The sequence below is a fragment of the Danio rerio genome, chromosome 10 (genome assembly GCF_049306965.1).
Source record: "Danio rerio strain Tuebingen ecotype United States chromosome 10, GRCz12tu, whole genome shotgun sequence".
In the NCBI taxonomy this organism is placed as follows: Eukaryota; Metazoa; Chordata; class Actinopteri; order Cypriniformes; family Danionidae; genus Danio; species Danio rerio.
Genome location: NC_133185.1, coordinates 41,318,327 through 41,337,573, shown reverse-complemented (window position 1 = coordinate 41,337,573; position 19,247 = coordinate 41,318,327). Strand labels below are relative to the sequence as shown.

At 36.9% G+C, this 19,247-nt stretch overlaps 4 protein-coding genes across 19 annotated transcripts in view; all 4 read right to left on the bottom strand.

Annotated features, from left to right (window-relative positions):
* or30bv1 (odorant receptor, family 30, subfamily BV, member 1) overlaps positions 1–19,247 on the bottom strand; it is a 190,265-nt gene that overhangs the window by 52,754 nt on the left and 118,264 nt on the right. For 2 of the 16 annotated variants that reach the window (XR_012385999.1, XR_012386000.1), the window contains exon 4: positions 4,296–6,048. The exons of 11 other annotated variants lie outside the window; for them this stretch is intronic. Coding sequence is in view for 1 of the 5 variants with exons in the window: in XM_073914225.1 (XP_073770326.1) it covers positions 2,992–3,951 (960 nt within the window). In the remaining 4 variants the exon portion in view is untranslated. Of the gene's footprint in view, positions 1–2,935; positions 6,049–19,247 lie in introns of those variants that run through there. 3 more of the 16 variants (XM_073914225.1, XR_012385995.1, XR_012385998.1) reach the window with 3 other exon arrangements.
* On the bottom strand, positions 2,992–3,951 carry or80a13 (odorant receptor, family 80, subfamily A, member 13). Its single transcript, NM_001256354.1, is given in 1 exon segment — positions 2,992–3,951. A coding segment is annotated over 1 exon segment (960 nt).
* On the bottom strand, positions 8,544–9,506 carry or80a1 (odorant receptor, family 80, subfamily A, member 1). Its single transcript, NM_001256353.1, is given in 1 exon segment — positions 8,544–9,506. A coding segment is annotated over 1 exon segment (963 nt).
* Positions 14,318–15,280, bottom strand: or80a8 (odorant receptor, family 80, subfamily A, member 8). Its single transcript, NM_001256352.1, is given in 1 exon segment — positions 14,318–15,280. A coding segment is annotated over 1 exon segment (963 nt).

Below are 19,247 nucleotides of genomic sequence, written 5' to 3'. Positions count from 1 at the left end.
GTGACAGCGCTCACCAGCCCGAAGGGGGCGAGCGGGTCTGGATCATCATCGGACAATGAAAGCCCACCCTCCGACGCCGCGGTGGACATCTGGTCTCCGGTGTCATCGGGCGTAAGGGCTACCATCTGTTAGACGGATCGCTTCCCCCGCCTGAAGCTTGGATGGAGCGCTTAGAGGAGCGGGAGGTCCGCGGGCCCGTGGGCGACGGATTATCTCTCGCTGAAACCCTCAGATCTGCCCGAGTGCCCGCTGCAGAGCAGGGGACAACTGGGGTGGTTCGCCCTTTTGCAAAGGCTAACCGCGATCTTGCGCAACAGTCATGGCATCGCAATGACGACATGAACTGTCCGCGAGCAGCGCATTAACATGCTGGACCCCCAGACATGTAACGCAGTGCCCGCGCCCATCATCCGAGGACAGGAAACCACCGCATCCAGAAACGCACAGTCGGAGCGCCGTCCTGATAAGGACGTGCTGCACGACTGTGTTGCTCTTTCTGTGAAGTTTGCAACTTTATACGCACCGCTCTGGAGGACCGGACCCAAAGAACGCCAGGCAAGGGAGAAACCCAGCTCGACCGTCTGCCACTGCGTGTACACACTCTGGACCGGGAGAATGCTCTCGTTCGCTCAGAATCGCTGGTCACAGCAGAAGGAACCCTCATCGACTCGATCAGAAAGTCTCTGAAGCGAAAAGGATAGCGTCTGCTGGCGCCAGGTGAGCTTATATACTCAGTTGATTGCTTATGCCGCTCACCTGCGCAGGCTTGCGCTGCCAATTCATTCTTAATTGGCCCGTTCAATACTCTTTCAGACGAGTAGCTTCTGAACCGAACCTCCCAATGCGTGGATTTTACAATCAAATCCACTTATAGTGCTGAAGTTCCCCCCGAAGGGGAACCAGCGTTCTCCTGCCTTCAGTGCCTAGACTGCAGCTTTGCAGAAGTTTGGCCAGAGGAGAAATGGTCATGCCCAACTGAGCCTGGATTCTCTCAAGGTTTTTTCCTTTACTTTCGTCAATTGGTGAAGTTTATTCCTCGCCGCTGTCGCCACTGGCTTGCTTGGTTTGGGACTTGTGCAGCTGCGCATTTTTGGATTTGCTCTTCAGGGTTTGGACTTTTAGCAGTGAAACTTAAATCACACTGAACTGAACTAAACTGAACTCTGAAAACTGGACTGACAGTTTTAATTTACTGGAACTTCTATGTTAGACTGCTTTGACACAATCTACATTGTAAAAGTGCTATGTAAATAAACATGAATACAATTGAACATAATAATAGAACAATACTGTACTGAAGAATACCTTTTACAGTAGGCTAAATTGATTCTTCAGGTGGGTTTAGGGTTCTTTTCTCTCACCTTTTTGCTTGTCAAATATATAATTGACAAAGCACCTGCTACTCATTACGGGTTTCTGGAGCTCAAGAGATCAACTTCAAGAGATCCTTTACACCAGTGGTTACCAAACTTGCTCCTGGAAGGCTGATGTCCTAAAGAGTTTGGCTCCAACCCTAAGCATACACACCTGAACAAGCTTATCAAGGTGTATTCTGTATACTAGAAACTTCCTGTTAGGTGTTGAGGCAAGTTGGGCCTGCAGGGACACCAGCCATCCAGGACTGAGGTTGGTGACCCCTGATCTACACAGACTGTCAACACTTTTTTAACAGTTAATTTCATTATTACTATGCATTTTATCCTTCAAAATGTATTATTATTTTTTTTTTACCAATAATGTTTTTCATGTGACTGTTCTGTTGCCTTTTCTTCATTGAAGTACCACAGATACCCCCTTTAATTTTTACTGGGGTTATTCATAAAATGTAACAAAAATGTAAGAGATACCCAATGAAATAACTTTAATACAGCAAAGGCATCACAATGTCCTTTTTGCTACTTTTGGCTTGTAAACATAATTGTTTGTACCTAAACAAATGGTTGCAACACACTGTAACCAAAATTATTTGTATTTTCAGATGATGCGAGATATTATCTGCAGTGAAAAAAAATAACTTAATTTGATTGAATCATGACAATGATATACATCATAGAGGATACATTCTTTAATATATATTTGCGGTACCTAGTACTTAGTATGATTATAACTGTCATGTTTGAATAGATTACTATTAATGACAAAAAGAGGAGCAGTTTTACTTTTATTTACATTTTTTATTTATTTTTTTGTTGTTGTTTGTTTGTTTTTTTGCTTTTAGCTTTTATTATATATATATATATATATATATATATATATATATATATATATATATATATATGTATATATATATATATTAATATATATCTTCATATTTTGTATAATTTGTAAACGCAACAAGGTTATTATTGTTGTAAAATGCAGTATTTCAATGTGTACAAACTGAAAACGAAAAATAAAAATATTGTGGAAAAAAAAGTTCTACAGTTCATGTGCTAGTTTTTTTTTATTTCAAAGATGTGCTGGCATTTTCAGTATGCTTATAAATGTCAAACAAAATGGTTTTCAAACTTACTTTATAAACCTGAATAAAGCACATAATTATTACCAGAGGTTATTAGTGATCTTATTAGTTCATGCTATTGTTTCAGCTGCAGTGTCACAGATATCTAAAAAAATTCCAAAATAGAAACTTTACATTAAACACAGCTTAACATGAAATTTCATTTAAAAAACATATATTTTTTTATTTTTTAGCAGCAACTGTGACTTGAGTTGTGTTAATTTTGATAGTACCAAGCTGGTGTTATGTACTGTAAAGTAAAAAGCAATGTAAATATGCTGTTATAATTATAAAATCAACTAATTATAATTATTAATAACTAATAATAAAGTACATATATGATCTCTAGATTGACCTTTTGTTGTTCATTACACAACAACATATAAACATCTTTGCATTTGTTTTATTTTTAACATGAGCATCACAAAAAAAAGAAGAAAAAAAAAAGAAACAGCAAATCATCAACCATCCATCCAGAATGACAATAATAATTATGCTAAAACCTTTAAAATATTTGGTGCAACTTTTCTGTGTAAAAATACATCTGCTAACCGTTTCCTGATCTCTTTAGTTCTGGTGCAATAAACAGTGGGGTTGATTAATGGAGGAATAAGCGATGAAATAATCAGTATTGCATTTCTCTCTGTCAAAGTCAACACAACTCCTATTCGAGTGAGTAATGCAGAAACTATTTTCGGTGCATAGTAACTGAGCAGGACAACAAGGTGACTCAAGCAAGTGTTGATCATTTGCTTTCTGCTTGAATTATTGGAGAGTTTAGTCACACTATATGCCAGAACAGCATACGTGCACATAACAAAAGGAAACAGTCCACAGAACCACCACAGATTAATCATTGCAGGCAAGAAAAAGTATGGCTCAGGATTAACACAAGCAGCTCTGATCATGGAAGGATAATCACAGAACACATACTTGATGACAGGCTGACAGTATGGGGCATTGTCTACTGCTGATGTCAAGACACCCATTAAAGCGATTGCAATCACCCAAGTCAGTACAATGAAAAGAAATGTCCTTGAATTTGTGACAATGCTGTGGTATCTTAATGGAAGCCTGATGGCGATAAGTCTGTCTATTGCCATTAATGTCAGAGCCATGCACTCTGTGAAATCACCAATATGATAGAAGAACATCCTGGAGATGCAAGAGTAGTATGAAACAGTTTTAACATCAGCCAGCAGCACTGAGATCATGGTTGCACTGCTTATCGTGGTATAAATGATGTCAGCAAGAGCTAGATTACAGATTAATATGTACATTGGTTTGTGTAAATGTCTGTTAGTCGAGATGATACACAGATTGATGCCATTCCCAAGCAGTATGAGTATGTAGGTTATCAAGATGAGAGATCCAAGCAGCTTTTGGTTCTGCAGGTGATCAAATCCAGTGATTATAAAGCTGTCAACATTATTAACAGTATAATTTCCCATACTTTGTCAAATTTTAAACAAATAGACACAAACTCATTATCCACTACAAGTCAAAATAACCTAAACAAAATCCCTGATGTACTCATATATGCACAGAAAAAAAGCTCCTGTGAAAGAAAATGGCAAAAACATGTATATAGCATCTGTAACAGCCAGGTGATGAAAACTTCTGAGGTTGAAGTACAGTTTCAAAAGAAACACAAAAAGAGATTTAATCATTAAAATAAATACAAATAAGATATACAAGATTTTCTTTTTTTCTTATGGCATTCCTCCTTAGATCCTGAAAAAATGTTTAGACATTAAAAATGTTCAGTGAATTTTAAAATTGCATGCAAGATTTTCAGCTGCTCCTCTTTTATTTCAACAAATGCAACACTGATGTCCCCTCTTTTATATTTTCATTGCATGACAAACACGTTATGGTTACTTAGCAGCCTTAATTAAACTTGGGGGTTTGTTCAGAACACCACAGTTCATAACAGTTCAAGGCTGATATAATACTTAAACCATAGTACAATATAATGCACAAAGCTATAATTCTGTTTTAATATATTCAATATAAATGTATTTGCTAGTTTTTTTCATACACTGATATCATATCTGCCATGGACAGATTCATAGTTTCTACATTTTACTACTCCAGATACAGTATGCCATCTATTTCCTATTATTGTAGTGATACTGCTAATCAGAGTAAAACATGAAAGCAAAATCAAGGTTATACAAGACCACACCATTACAAGTGCTTGGATTGTAAAACTTTTTAAAATGTAAATTCCTAAAGAAAAATGATAACTTGAGATTTCTTTTGCATATGAAATATTTCAGGTTACCATTTGTGTTGTGTTAACTAATATAATTTATTGTTTAACACTATTATTTGTGGAATCTCATCTGCCTTCAATGCACCATCTTTCAGGGGACATGGGTTACATCCCTAATCAAGACGTTCTTTTAGGTTTTAGGTTCAGAATCTGATTGGCTAAAGGTCTATGAGGCCACTCCAATACATACAGGTATTTAAATGGTATTTAAGTCACTAATTAGGTTCTGGCCAAGGAACTCAGCATTTAGCCGGTGGTTCAGGATTGTGGTCATTAAGAGGTATTCCCATTTCTTCAGGCTAATAGGGTTACATGTAACTGAGACATTCCCTCTCAGTGGATCTCTACACATTAAGATGGAGACCAATGAGAAAGGGTACTTGTGGAAAGTGCCACAACCACTGAACTAGTTACAGTTAGAAATTGTGTTACCAGGTGAGTAGCACATACATACAAACAACTCCAAAGGCATAACCATGCAACGTCCCTGTGGCAATAATGACCACATTTGGGAATTAACCATTAGGCTAATGACCCCATACAAGTGAAACAAACAGACTGATCACAGAAGTAACAATGGAGGTGCAGCAACAGAGAATCATGCTTTCAAGTTAAAGAGAAGCGTGCCACATGTTATTCACGGCATCATTATTACAAAGGTTTTGACTGTGAGTAAGTGAACATGGGACAAGAAACCCAAACTTTGTGACCCTATCAGTGTTTAAACACAATTCATAAGTCTTTGTTATTTAAACAATAAACCTCAAACCATTAAGACAACTTGCCATTGAAATTTCAGAAGTGACCTCATCTGAACGGGTGAATGAAAGTTACAATGCACAAATTAAATATGGTTTCTGACACTGAAGTTAGCTAGACCGAAGTCACAGTTCGGTAGGACCCTCGGTTTTGGAGTCAAGCTTCGGTAAGGGTACAGTACAACAGGAATAATAACAAGAAAAGATAAAGCGTTGAGAGCAGCCGAGAGTTTCAGAAAGGTTGGGCATTTCTCAACGTTATGCAAATGTCAAGCAAAAAACACTGCTGGGAACAAATTACTGTGAAAAGTAACCAAAGCAAGATGTTGACATATGTTTCCAAAGTGTTTCCTTCCCTTTGCCCTCCTCAATTCTAGGATCAGCGACATGGTGGCTCAGTGGCTGGCGCTGATGCCTCGCAGCGGGTGTGCCAATGGTTCAAGTTCTATTTGAGCCAGTCTGCACGGAGTTTGCATTTTCTCCCCGTGTTTTCCCCGGGTACCTCCAACAGTCTAAAAACATGTACATTAGTAAATTGTAATAACAGTCACAAGCATTTAATGCATACACACTGAACCAATTCTTATATTGCTGTGTCTGTTAGATCAGCAGATAACATTCGCAACACTGGAGTAGAGAGGGTTATTACCTGCTCTTCGCACACAAAGTAGGCCTACCTGAAACTTTAAATTAGAAAAGGCTCAATAATACATTGGACAGATCCTTAACGCACTGATTTCTTCCCTTTGTGTTGCTGTTTTAAAAGTGTCTGCAGACACCGGAGGGTTGCGCGCTGTGTCTCAGTGATGCATCATTCGTTTCATTAAGCGCACTAGCTGCGCAGAAGTGACGTGTGCCGCTCTGTAAAATTATTCTCATAAAGAGTTTCTGTTCTCGTCCTTTAGATTGAGTTTATTCTTTCGAGGTGAATTTGTTAAGTGCTGCGAAAAGTCTGTAAAGCCTGGCTCATTGTGGTCAAAGTAGTTGATCTAATTAATACAAGTGAAACTGACGGGCGCAATATGGTAGGTCAATAACAGAAAATTATTAAGCCTAATATAGGCTACTCTGAAACTGTGAATATTTCACTGTCATTTTATTTATATTAATATTTTATTTAACAGACTAGTTTGTCAGTTTGTGCACTGAAGCATAAGCGGACCTTGTTTTGAACTTCACCTTCTGGTTTACTTTGTGGATAACTGACCAACAAAAATACATTAAAACAACCAACAAATTATACCAAACGAAATTTGTTTCACAAAGATAATTTCATTCATTAATTTTCTTTTCGGCTTATTCCCTTTATTAATCTGGGGTCGCCACAGCGAAATGAACCGCCAACTTATCCACCATATGTTTTACGCAGCTGATGCCCTTCCAGCTGCAACCCATCACTGGGAAACATCTATGCACACTCATTCACACACATACACTACAGACAATTTAGTCTACCCAATTCACCTATAGCGCATGTCTTTGGACTGTGGGGGAAACCGGAGCACCCGGAGGAAACCCACGCGAACGCAGGGAGAACATGCAAACTTCACACAGAAACGCCAACTGAGCCGAGGAGCGAACCAGCGACTTTCTTGCTTTGAGGCAACAGCACTATCTACTGCACCACTGCTTCAACCCAAAAAGATAATTTTCAGACAAAAAAATTATTGTTCAGACATGCTTTCAGTTTCTCCATCTCACTTGCGGAGAGTTTGGGTTTTAGCAGAGTTTAGTTTAGTCTGCTTTAAACCTGCAGGAAAATATCAGGCTTTGCTAAAAGGCAGGTTATTTTAGCAACGATTAGGGTCAATAGTGGTAGTCTATTACAGGTTTCAAAGAAAAATTGTAATATTAAAAAAAGGAAAGCTGGACTACAACAGATCATATCAATGCCAGAATGAATGCTCAAATAATGTAGCCTACAGTTTATAGCAAGCATTGTGTTTTTAGTTAGATTGTGTCGTCTGCCATAAGATGTAGGCCTATATGTGTGTTATTTTACTAAATAAGATCTATTATTTATGCACCAAAACTATAGAAACTGTATTAGGCTAAAAAAAAAAAAAAAAAAAAAAAAGCACAGTATCGGGATCGGATCTGTATCAGTCAATATCGGATTTTTAAAAAAATGTTATCGGTGCATCTCTAGATTTGATGCTGTAGTAGAAATGTATCATAATAGTGACTGTACATCTTGACTGACTGTATTCAACAAGTGGGAGCATGAACCGAACCGTCAGCTCTATACAGTTTGTGACGAATACATGTTCCATTACACCTCTAAAGTCCAATAATTATGTCAATGTGTCTGACTTGATGATTATTCAATCAGTTATTCCTTAGATGTAAAAACTTGAAAAATTGTGCTGTCTTTAATGTTTTCAGTGCTTCAACTGTAAATTGTCTTAATGTGAAAACCTCTTACTGCTGCAGTGAGTTTTTTTCAAACAAACAAACCAGCTCAGCTATTAATGAGTAATTGTGAGGACCCTTGTGTACTTTACCAAAAGTGGAAACACTTTGTGTGCAGCCTGTTTTATTAACACAGTAAAGCAATTGAAGATAATAACACACTAAAATTTGACAGTTTATTTAATCTGACAATTAAAGCAAACCTTAATTATTCATGTTTATGATGTGGCACAAACTAAACTTGACTGTAACCTTTAACCTTCTCCATTAATTATTAAGATAAAAAGACCCAAACAAAATGAAGACAGAATTAAGACAGCACTAAAAAGATATTCAGTATTTGAAAATTATATTTGTTATCTGATTTAACCAAATGTAGGCCACATTGCACATCACAGCTGTTTAAACATGTTTAAAGAGACTTGTAGGTGTAGGTTTAGTGATATTTTAGGCTTTGAGGCATTTATTTCTTTCAATACTGGTATTCTCTTCCCCTAGTTTTTATTCATTTTGTAAACAGGCATAAGCAAAAGCATTACAAACACATCAAAACAACTGATATTTCGTAGTTAACCATGAAACTGAATACAATAAATCATGATATAACTTTAAAATGACCTGGTACTATTTTTTTGTGCAAAAACACATCTGCTAATCGTTTCCTGATCTCTTTAGTCCTGGTGCAATAAACAACAGGGTTTATTAAAGCAGGAAGAAGAGATGAAATAATCAGTATTGCATTTCGATCAGTTAAAGTCAACACAACTCCAATTCGAGTGAGCACATTAGAGACCAGCTTTGGTGCATAAAAACAGAGCAATACAATTAAATGACTCAAGCAAGTGTTGATCATTTGCTTTCTGCTTGAGTTGGAGAGTTTAGTCACACTATATGCCAGAACAGCATACGTGCACATAACAAAGGGGAAAAGTCCACAGAACCACCACAGATTAATCATTGAAGGCAAGAAAAAGTATGGCTCAGGATTAACACAAGCAGCTCTGATCATGGAAGCATACTCACAGAACACATACCTGATGACAGGCTGACAGTATGGGGCATTGTCTACTGCTGATGTCATAACCCCAATCAAAGCAATCGCAATGATCCAAGTCAGTAGAATAAAAAAAAATGTTTGTGAATTTGTGACAATGCTGTGGTATCTTAATGGAAGCCTGATGGCGATAAGTCTGTCTATTGCCATTAATGTCAGAGCCATGCATATTGTTAAGTCACCAAGACTATAAAAGAACATCCTAGAGATACAGGAGTAGTATGAAACAGTTTTAACATCAGCCAGCAGCACTGAGATCATGGTTGTGCTGCAGGTCGAGGTGTAAATTATATCAACAACAGCTAAATTACACATTAATATGTACATTGGTTTGTGTAAATGTCTATCAGCCAAGATTATAAACAGATTGATGCCGTTACCAAGCAGTATGAGTATGTAGGTGATCAAGATGAGGGATCCGAGGAGCTTTTGGTTCTGCAGGTGATCAAATCCAGTGATTATAAAGCTGTCAATATTTCTCACAGAGTAATTTTCAGCTGCCATCTTCAGTGTATTGCTTAACAGATATTAAAAGAGACTACATACGAATGTCATGTCAAAATCAGTGAAGGTCCTGATGTACTTGTATATGCAGAGAAAAAAAGCTCCTGTGAAGGAAAAAGGCAGGTAGATGTAGGCAGTCTCTGTGACATACAGGTGATGAAAGCTGTGAAAGTTAAAGTATAGTTTCAGAAGAAACACAAAAAGTGTTTCACTCATTTCAAAAAACAAATATAAATAAATAAAGTCTAAAACATTTTCTAATGTTATCCCTTATAGGAGATCCATGCAATTATTTACATTTCTAATATGCTCACAGTAAAATAACAAGTGATAATGAGATGTTACTCTCCTACAGTAAACAAATGTATTATTGAGGACCTGCCTTTTATATCCAATATGTGACAACTCATAACTTACGGTTACCTAGCAGCTGCCAAACTGGGGAGTTTGTTAACACCACCATACGATGTCTCAAAAAAAAAATTGGACATTTAGCAAATATAAATAATTATTACAGATATGTACACATTAATACAAACATATCTATAATAAATCACTAAAAATAATCTTATTAATCGTTTTCTGTTGACACATGACAACATAATGGAATAAGAAATTAGTTCATGCTTCTTTTCTTTGATCCACTGCCATTGAGCATTTGCAATCTTGATTTAATTTTTATGACAGCTCTAAGCTGATCAACTGCTTTGTTCTGTCATAGTTCTATTTTGATGTTAAAAAGGATAATTTACATTAAAGGTAAGGAGTCTGAATCTATGAAATTAGAACGTCTACCTTTTTGGATGGAGGTCCATCTCGAGGATGACCATAACATATATTGCCAAAAAATTAGCGACTTCTCCAAATAATTGAATTCTGGTGTTCCAATCACGTCCATGGCCACAGGTGTATAAAATCTAGCACCCAGGCATGCAAATGTTTCCACAAACACTTGGGGTCACTCTCAGGAGCTCAGTGAATTCAAGCATGGTGCATCTGTTTTCTCACTAGTTAGTGGTCATAAATCAAACTGGTAGCAATTAATCCTTCACTGTCAGGACTCTGCTACTTCGGTTTTGTGGCAGAGTTCGGGCACTGGCCATGCCTTGTTAGTTTGTGTCTCTTGTTGTTGTGAACGTGTATTTAAAAAAAAATAAAAATAAAATCCTTGGTTATTTGCATTTAGGTCCTCGCCTCATCCTTCCCAACTACAAACCCTGACATTTATGGCAGTTTTATTGACAGCTGATCTAGTCAATATTAACATGAAAAATTATAAAAATGTGCTCATATGGGACTTGCAATGCAGGCAGCAGGTATGCAATAAGGCTTGGCAATATTCAACTTTATGATTTGCTCAAATAAAAAGTGTATGAAATGGACATGTTGCATATGAATATAGAGGTGCAAAGAAATAAGCTTTTTTGACATCATCTCTGAAAGGTTAACTTCTGAACTAGTATGGACTTCGCCATCTCCAGAAAAGATTTAGCAACAATTATATGACCACTAAAACAAAATCAGCAACTGGATGCAGGTTATGTCACAACCACAGGGAAGATCTACACTCATGCATCCTATAGGATGTAGGGTAAATGCAGATTACCCATAGAAGTGCAAGTTCCAGCACTTAGGGACAGCAAAAAGTTAATAAACTAAGAGTGAGCTGTTGTGTATACAGTGGTGTGAAAAAGTAATTGCCCCTTACTGATTTCTTATTTTTTTTGCATGTTATAAAAATTTTATATTTCAGATCATCAAACAAATGTAAATATTGGTCAAAGATAACACAAGAAAATAAATCATGCAGTTTTGAGATGAAAGTTTTTTATTAGAGGAAAACTAAATCCAAAATTACAAAAGTGCTGCCCTCTTATTAAAACAACTTAACTGTGGTTTATCTCACCAGAGATCATTTCTTTCACACCCAGGCCTAATTACTGCCACACCTGTTCACAATTAAGAAATTGCTTGATTAGGACCTGCCTGACAATGTGAAGTAGACCAAAAGATCCTCAAAACTAGACAATGCAGAGATCTAAAGAAATTAAAAAACTGATTAGAAAGAAAATAATTGAGATCAACCATTCTGGAAAAGGGTATATAGCCTTTTCTAAAGATTTGGGACTACACTGAACAATAACGAGAGCCATTATTGACAAGTGGAAAAATGGAAGAGTGAAGAACCTATCCAGAAATGGACGATGACCAGAATTACCTCAAGAGCACAGCAACAGCTCAACCAAGAGTTCACAAAAACCCCACAACATCCACAGAACTGGAGCCTCACTTTCCTCAGCTACGGGAGTGTTCATGCCTTCCCATGAAGCTGCATTCACACTACGTGCGACTTGCAGAGGCAAAGCAACAAGCAATCATTAATTTCAACTGGGAGCCAGCTACTTCCGGTGACCTCCAGCTACTATAGTAACAGCGACAAAGTTTAGAATCTTTCAACTTCATGCATATGAAGAGCAAATTTCTTGAGTGACTGCCAATACGAGCATCAGTATCCTCACTTAGCTCTTGCAAAGGCTGGTTGTTCTAGAACTACACAGACCCACGTTTGCAGCAGATAAATAGCCATAATGACAAAGAGCAAACGTTTTACTTGATAATCTTAGTAATTTAGGATTTTATGCACTGATTTCATTTTTATTTAGTGCTTTCTCTAAATAATGCTTACTTTAAGCAGCAGGCAAACTCATTCATTTTCACCATAAATGTTACCTAATCAAACTAAAGGTGGGAATGCTCACTAGCGACTTCCATAGCCAACCAGATTGACAGGAAGCAACAAAGTCGCTGCTAGTGTGAAGAAAAACAAAAATGAAGACTGTGGAGTGGCCTAGTCAAATTCCTGATTTGAATCTAATTGAGATGCTGTGGAATTACCTTAAAAAGGCAGATCATGCATGAAAACCATCCAATATGGCTGAATTACAACAATTCAGCAAAGATGAGTGAACCAATATTCCTCCAAAGCGATGCAACCTGACTCATTGCAAGTTATCGAAAATGCTTGAATGCAATTGTCGCTACTAAGGGTGGCCCAACCAGTTATTAGGTTTAGGCATTTATTTATTAATTTTATTATTAATTATATTTAGGTTTTAACACTTTTTCCCTACATGAGGCTTTGCAGTTTTGCATTTTGTTTCCCCTTAATAATAAAAACCTTGTGTTTTCTTTGACTAAAGTGTAAAAAATTTCTAAAAACATTATAATGTAATTTGGGTTATGAAAAAAAAATCTATAAACAGCTGGTTCAGTACAAAATACTGGTATGCTGACTTTTTTGTATGTTATTCAATAAAGACTGAGCTGTTTGATTAAAGATGATTTAAGCTTAGGATATTAATGTGAAATAAAATAGATATAATGCAACTCGCAAGACCAGCTAAAAACCTAAAAAGGCCAATAAGATCTCAGATCAGACTATTCTAACACGGTAAAGCAATCGCAGATGATAAATTACTAACTTTATTTTTATTAATCTATGCTTTGACAAATAAAGTAATCCTCAGATATAATAAGTGGCAGTATCCATTATCCATGTACATGATATACAAAATTATAGTTTGGCTGTAACCTTTAACCTTTACAATAAAGGATAAAGATGAAAAGTCAAACAAAACTAAGATCAAAAGCACTATAGTGTGTATTCAGGATTTGGATACTTGCATTATGTTATCTGAAATAATTCTATATTTTTCATGACAGTCTTATACACATAAAAAAGTAAATACATAGACATACAAGTAATAATTGAAATTTAGTTAATGATTCTTTTAAAATATTTGTGTAATGGGATCTCAAGGGAACACTATCGGCTCAGCTAGATTTATTAAGAGGACCCTTGTGTATAATAATCAAGTGGAAACATGAATACAGCTTTTTTTATTAACACAGTAAACACAGTAATTGCAGATAAAGTACTTCAACATTTTTTCTTCTGTTCTTTGACAAGAAGACTAAAGGTCTGACCCCTCTCCAAGTAAACTAAGAACTCCATCCAAGTACCTTTCAAAATAGCATAAATTGCCAAAACACAACCTGTCAAATCACTGAACCATAAGCAAGGGCCAATGCATTATTAATGCTTGGCAATTTTTGTGGAAATAGCTCATTCTTAAATTACTTATTAATAATTCAATTAAGTAACATTTTACATTTTTAACAGAAAAATATTTGATAATTATGTGCTGTTTTGCTAGAAGAGATGCTCTAAGAATTATACACTAGAGATTTGATGTCAAGGGTTTCATGTAAACACTGTCATTCTTGTTTGTCTGAACAGTGTCAACATATTTGCTACATGCTCTTAATTTGCTCTCTGGAGAAACCAGACAGACCCTGAAGAATACAGACTGATGTGTAACCAAACAGGTGACGTAAGAATTGGCAGTATCCTTTATTCATGTTCATGATGGCACACAAAATAAAATTGACTGTAACCTTTAACCTTCACCATTAATTGTAATGTTAAAAAAAGATCCAAACAAAATTAAGATCAACAGCATTAAAAAGGATATTGGGTATTGGGATATTCAAATATCATGTTATTTGAGTTTACCACGTGGCCCACATTGTACCTCACAGCTGTTTAAACATGTTTTCAGAGATTTAGGTACAGTGATATTTTAAGCTTTGAGGCATTTATTTATTTCAATACTGGAATTCACTTCCCCTAGTCTTTCTTCATTTCATCAGTCCATCTGTTTTAGCCTAGATTCTGACTTAAGCAAATGCATAAACACATCTAAACAACAGACATCATTACTGTTAAACGTGAAAATGATCAGAATGTATTACAATATAACCTTAAATTGACCTGGTACTACTTTTTTGTGCAAAAACACATCTGCTAATCGTTTCCTGATCTCTTTAGTCCTGGTGCAATAAACAACAGGGTTTATTAAAGCAGGAAGAAGAGATGAAATAATCAGTATTGCATTTCTCTCTGTTAAAGTCAACACAACTCCTATTCGAGTGAGCAAGTAAGAGACCAGTTTTGGTGCATAAAAACTGAACAGTACAATTAAATGACTCAAGCAAGTGTTGATCATTTGCTTTCTGCTTGAGTTGGACAGTTTAGTCACACTATATGCCAGAACGGCATACGTGCAGATAACAAAGGGCAACAGTCCACAGAAAAACCACAGATTAATCATTGCAGGCAGGAAAAAGTATGGCTCAGGATTAACACAAGCAGCTCTGATCATTGAAGGATAATCACAGAACACATATTTGATGATTGGCTGACAGTATGGGGCATTGTCTATTATTGATGTCAAAACACCCATTATAGCAATCGCAATGATCCAAGTCAGTACAATAAAAAGTAATGTTTGTGAATTTGTGACAATGCTGTGGTATCTTAATGGAAGCTTGATGGCGATAAGTCTGTCTATTGCCATTAATGTCAGAGCCAAGCATATTGTATAATCACCAAGATGATAGAAGAACATCCTAGAGATACAAGAGTAGTATGAAACAGTTTTATCCTCAGCCAGCAGCACTGATATCATGGTTGTGCTGCAGGTCGAGGTGTAAATTATATCAACAACAGCTAAATTACACATTAATATGTACATTGGTTTGTATAAATGTTTGTCAGCCAAGATGATACACAGATTGATGCCATTCCCAAGCAGTATGAGTATGTAGGTTATCAAGATGAGGGATCCAAGCAGCTTTTGGTTCTGCAGGTGATCAAATCCAGTGATTATAAAGCTGTCAATATTTTTCATGGTAGAATTTTCAGCCGCCATTTTTTACGGTATTGCTAAGCAGATATTAAAAGAGACTACATACAAATGTCAGGTCAAAATCAGTGAAAGTCCTGATGTACTTGTATATGCAGAGAAAAAAAGCTCCTGTGAAGGAAAAAGGCAGGTAGATGTAGGCAGTCTCTGTGACATACAGGTATTGAAAACTGTAAAAGTTAATGTATAGTTTCAAAAGAAACACAAAGAGTGTTTCACTCATTTCAAAAAAATTGTATGAATAAAATATAAAACATTTTAAGTTATTCTTTTTAGGATTTCGTCCTTATATATCATATTTACATGTTATGTAAAGTTGATTAAAACGCTATCAACAAAATAAACCGTATAAATAAAGGCGTTGAACAGATGAGTTGTTCCGCTCCTAAAGTTAAGAAACGTATGACTGAGGACCTGCCTTTTATATCCAATATATGACAACTCATACCTTACGGTTACCTAGCAGCTGCCAAACATGGGAGTTTAGTCAGATCACTGTAATGTAATGTAAATACAACTAGGATACTTAGCAAATATGTGAGAATTACAACAAACATGTACCACATTACAACATGCAATCTCATCAGTAATTATTTGTAAATTATTTTTGTTAAATAGGTATCTATCACACATTTTTGTATTTCTGTCTTAATAGCAAATGTTATAAAGACGGCATCTAAACTACGGCTATGTATTGGCAAGATTATAAAAAGGCTGCAGGGAAGTCAAATGAAAGAGAGAAAAGAATTATGTAGAAAATTAATTAATTCATTTTCTTTTCAGCTTTATCCCTTTATTAATCTGGGGTCACCACAGTGGAATGAACCGCCAACTTATCCAGCATTTGTTTTACACAGCGGATGCCCTTCCAGCTGCAACCCATCACTGAGAAACATCCATACACACACATTCACACACATATACTATGGACAATTTAGTCTAACCAGTTCACCTGCACCACATCTCTTTGGACTTGTGGGGGAAACCGGAGCACCCAGAGGAAACCCACATCAACACGGGGAGAACATGCAAACTCCACACAGAAACGCCAACTGACCCAGCCGAGGCTCGAACCAGCAACCTTCTTGCCATGAGGTGAACGTGCTACCCATTGCGCCATCATGCAGCCTAATGTAGAAAATGTCAATGGGTAATCAGTTCAACACTGCGGCTGGAATTGCTCAGTAGTTCAGTGTTGAACAGGCTAAAGGTGATGATAAACATAGCAAGTTTTAGCGCAAAGTTGCTTTTTTAGGGCAACTATTTAGTCTAACAAAAATTAGAGTTACTGGCTTGCCCTATGGCCCAATAATATGGTTTAATGTTCTTGAATAGCTCTCACTAGCTGAATGCAAGAGTGCATGTATATTAACAGTAATGATTATAATGCTAGTATAAAGAATGCAATACAAGGAAGCACAAATCAAACAGAGAGACTTTAGACCTATACAAAAGTATACAAGAAAGCTAAATCACTTATTGCACCTTTACATAGGACAACTGTTGTAATTGTAAGAATTAAATAAAACTGTTTTGTGTTGAAACATGACAACTTAACAAAATAATAATAAGATCCTGTATGAGTTCACACTCCTTTTCCTTGCTCTACAGCTGTTTAGAAACTGCCACACTGTTTTAATTTTTCACACTCATGTTATCCTATCTATACGTTTATATGACATGTTCCTATATCCATAACTACATGAGGACTTGGAAGGTGACAGGTGAGGTGAACTCATATAGCATAGGCTGGAGATCTAGATAAATTAATTAATTAAATTAAAAGAATTAGATAAATTAAAAGAAAAGGAATTAATAAATTTCTCTTATAATTTAGTTTGTACATTATTAATTTCTCTTGTTCAAGATGCCACTATTTGCGTGTTTATAAATTGTTTTAAGAAATCAAAATGTAAAATCAAAATGTAATCCAAGTGTCTCATCACTAGATTGTAGGTCATACAGTAGCTTTAATAGTTTTTATTTCAAGTTACACTTACCTCCTGGTTATATTCTTTGTGTGCATATTGTCTGAATGAATTACTATTTCCCTGGGTAGTGTAATTAATAGGAGAGCCATAGCTTACATTGAAAGCTTGTCTGACAAAGAGAAGTGGGGGGTGTAAAGGGTCAATTGGGAACAATAGCGAGATAAAAAAATAAATAAATAAATCACAGAGCGGTGTCAGCACATGTTGAGCCACACTGTGTGTCAAAGTCACCAACTTTCTGCCAAGTTAAAAGCTACAGACCTTCAAACTTTGTGTGGCCTTCAGATTAGCTCTGTGCACAAAGAGCATAAGTGTATGGATTTCCATGGCCAAGCAGCTGAAACCAAGTCTTGCATCTTCAGATTCAATGCAATGCGTGTAAATCACGCTACCACCAGACTCTAAGGCCCCGTTTACACTGGTGCATTTTAGTTTTAAAACAGCGTTTTAGACCAAAAATGATCTGAGTCCACACTAGCGTTTCACCAAACATTTCTGAACATATTTCCGTTCACACTACGCCACCAAAAACGTATATCCGGTGACCATTCGCGCACTCTGGCCATGCGCATTCTAGTATAAACAGGAAGCATGTGTCTCGCTCGGCATTTGTTTATTGTTAGTCAACAAACGCTGGTTGAACAATGAACACGATGGCAAAAAAAAGCAAGAGAGGTATTTTTGTGGACAGACGACAAGGTCAAGTTGTTACTAAACATAACAAATGAATAACTGCACAAAGGCGCCTAAAACAGACAATAGTGCAAACAACGCTCCCATTTCTGTGTCCATGTCATTGTTTACAGTGAATTCGGGTCTGCTGTCTTCTGGTAGCGGTAAAGCAATGTGTTATAGTCATGTGATAGGGGCTTAACGAATAAGGGAAGGATACCCAATGACACAAAAGCCCCAATCAGGTAGCGAATGTCGGCAGCCCCGCCTTCGTTTTCAGATGTCTCCGTTTTCCCCCATCCACACCGAGACGAAGCAGCAACATTTCAAAATGAAAACGGCCTTTTGAGCATTTCCAAAATGTTCCGTTTTCGGTGCTCGAAAACTCCGACGTAGTGTGGACGGATGGCGTAACCATAGCAAAACTTATGCGTTTTCAAAGTAAAATGCATTAGTCTAAACGGGGCCTAAAGCAGTAGAGACGTTTCTTGTTTGTGGCATGACAAATCACACTTCCCCTGATAGATGAGTATAGATTTGGTGCTTGCCAGGAGGACATGCCTGATTATATTGTGCCAAATGTAAAGTTTGGAGGAGGAAGATTATGGTGTGAATGAATTTTCAGGGATTGGGGTTCGCCCTGTAGTTCCAGTGAAAGAAACACTTAATGCTTCAGCATATCAAGACATTTTGGACAATTTTATGCTCCCAAATTTGTGTGAACCAATTGAGGATGTCCGTTTCAGAATGTCCTGTTCCTGTTCCGGGCTCCCAGCTAACCCTATCAAACCTCTTCAGATGCTTCAGAATGAAGCAGCTCGAGTGGTCGTTAACGAACCTAAAAGAGCACATGTCACTCCGCTACTCATTCGTTTGCACTGGCTGCCAGTTGCTGCTCGCATCAAATTCAAAGCACTGATTTTTGCTTACAAAGCGATTTCTGGCTGCGCCCCTTCTTATCTGCTTTCACTTCTGCAGATTTATAGGCCCTCCAGAAACTTGCGTTCTGTGAATGAATGTCACCTCGTGGTTCCATCCCAAAGAGGGAAGAAAACGCTTTCCCCAATGCTCGCGATAAATCTGCCCAGTTGGTGGAATGAACTCCCTAACTGTATCAGAACGGCAGAGTCACTCGCTGTCTTCAAAAAGCGACTAAAAACTCAACTATTTAGTCTCCACTTTCCTTACTAATACGCAACTACCTCTCTGAATACTCAACTAATTATAAAAAAAAAATACTAATGCTTTCCTTCTTAGACTTTACACACTTGCCTATAGCACTTATTCATTGTTGCTCTTATAGTTGTGTA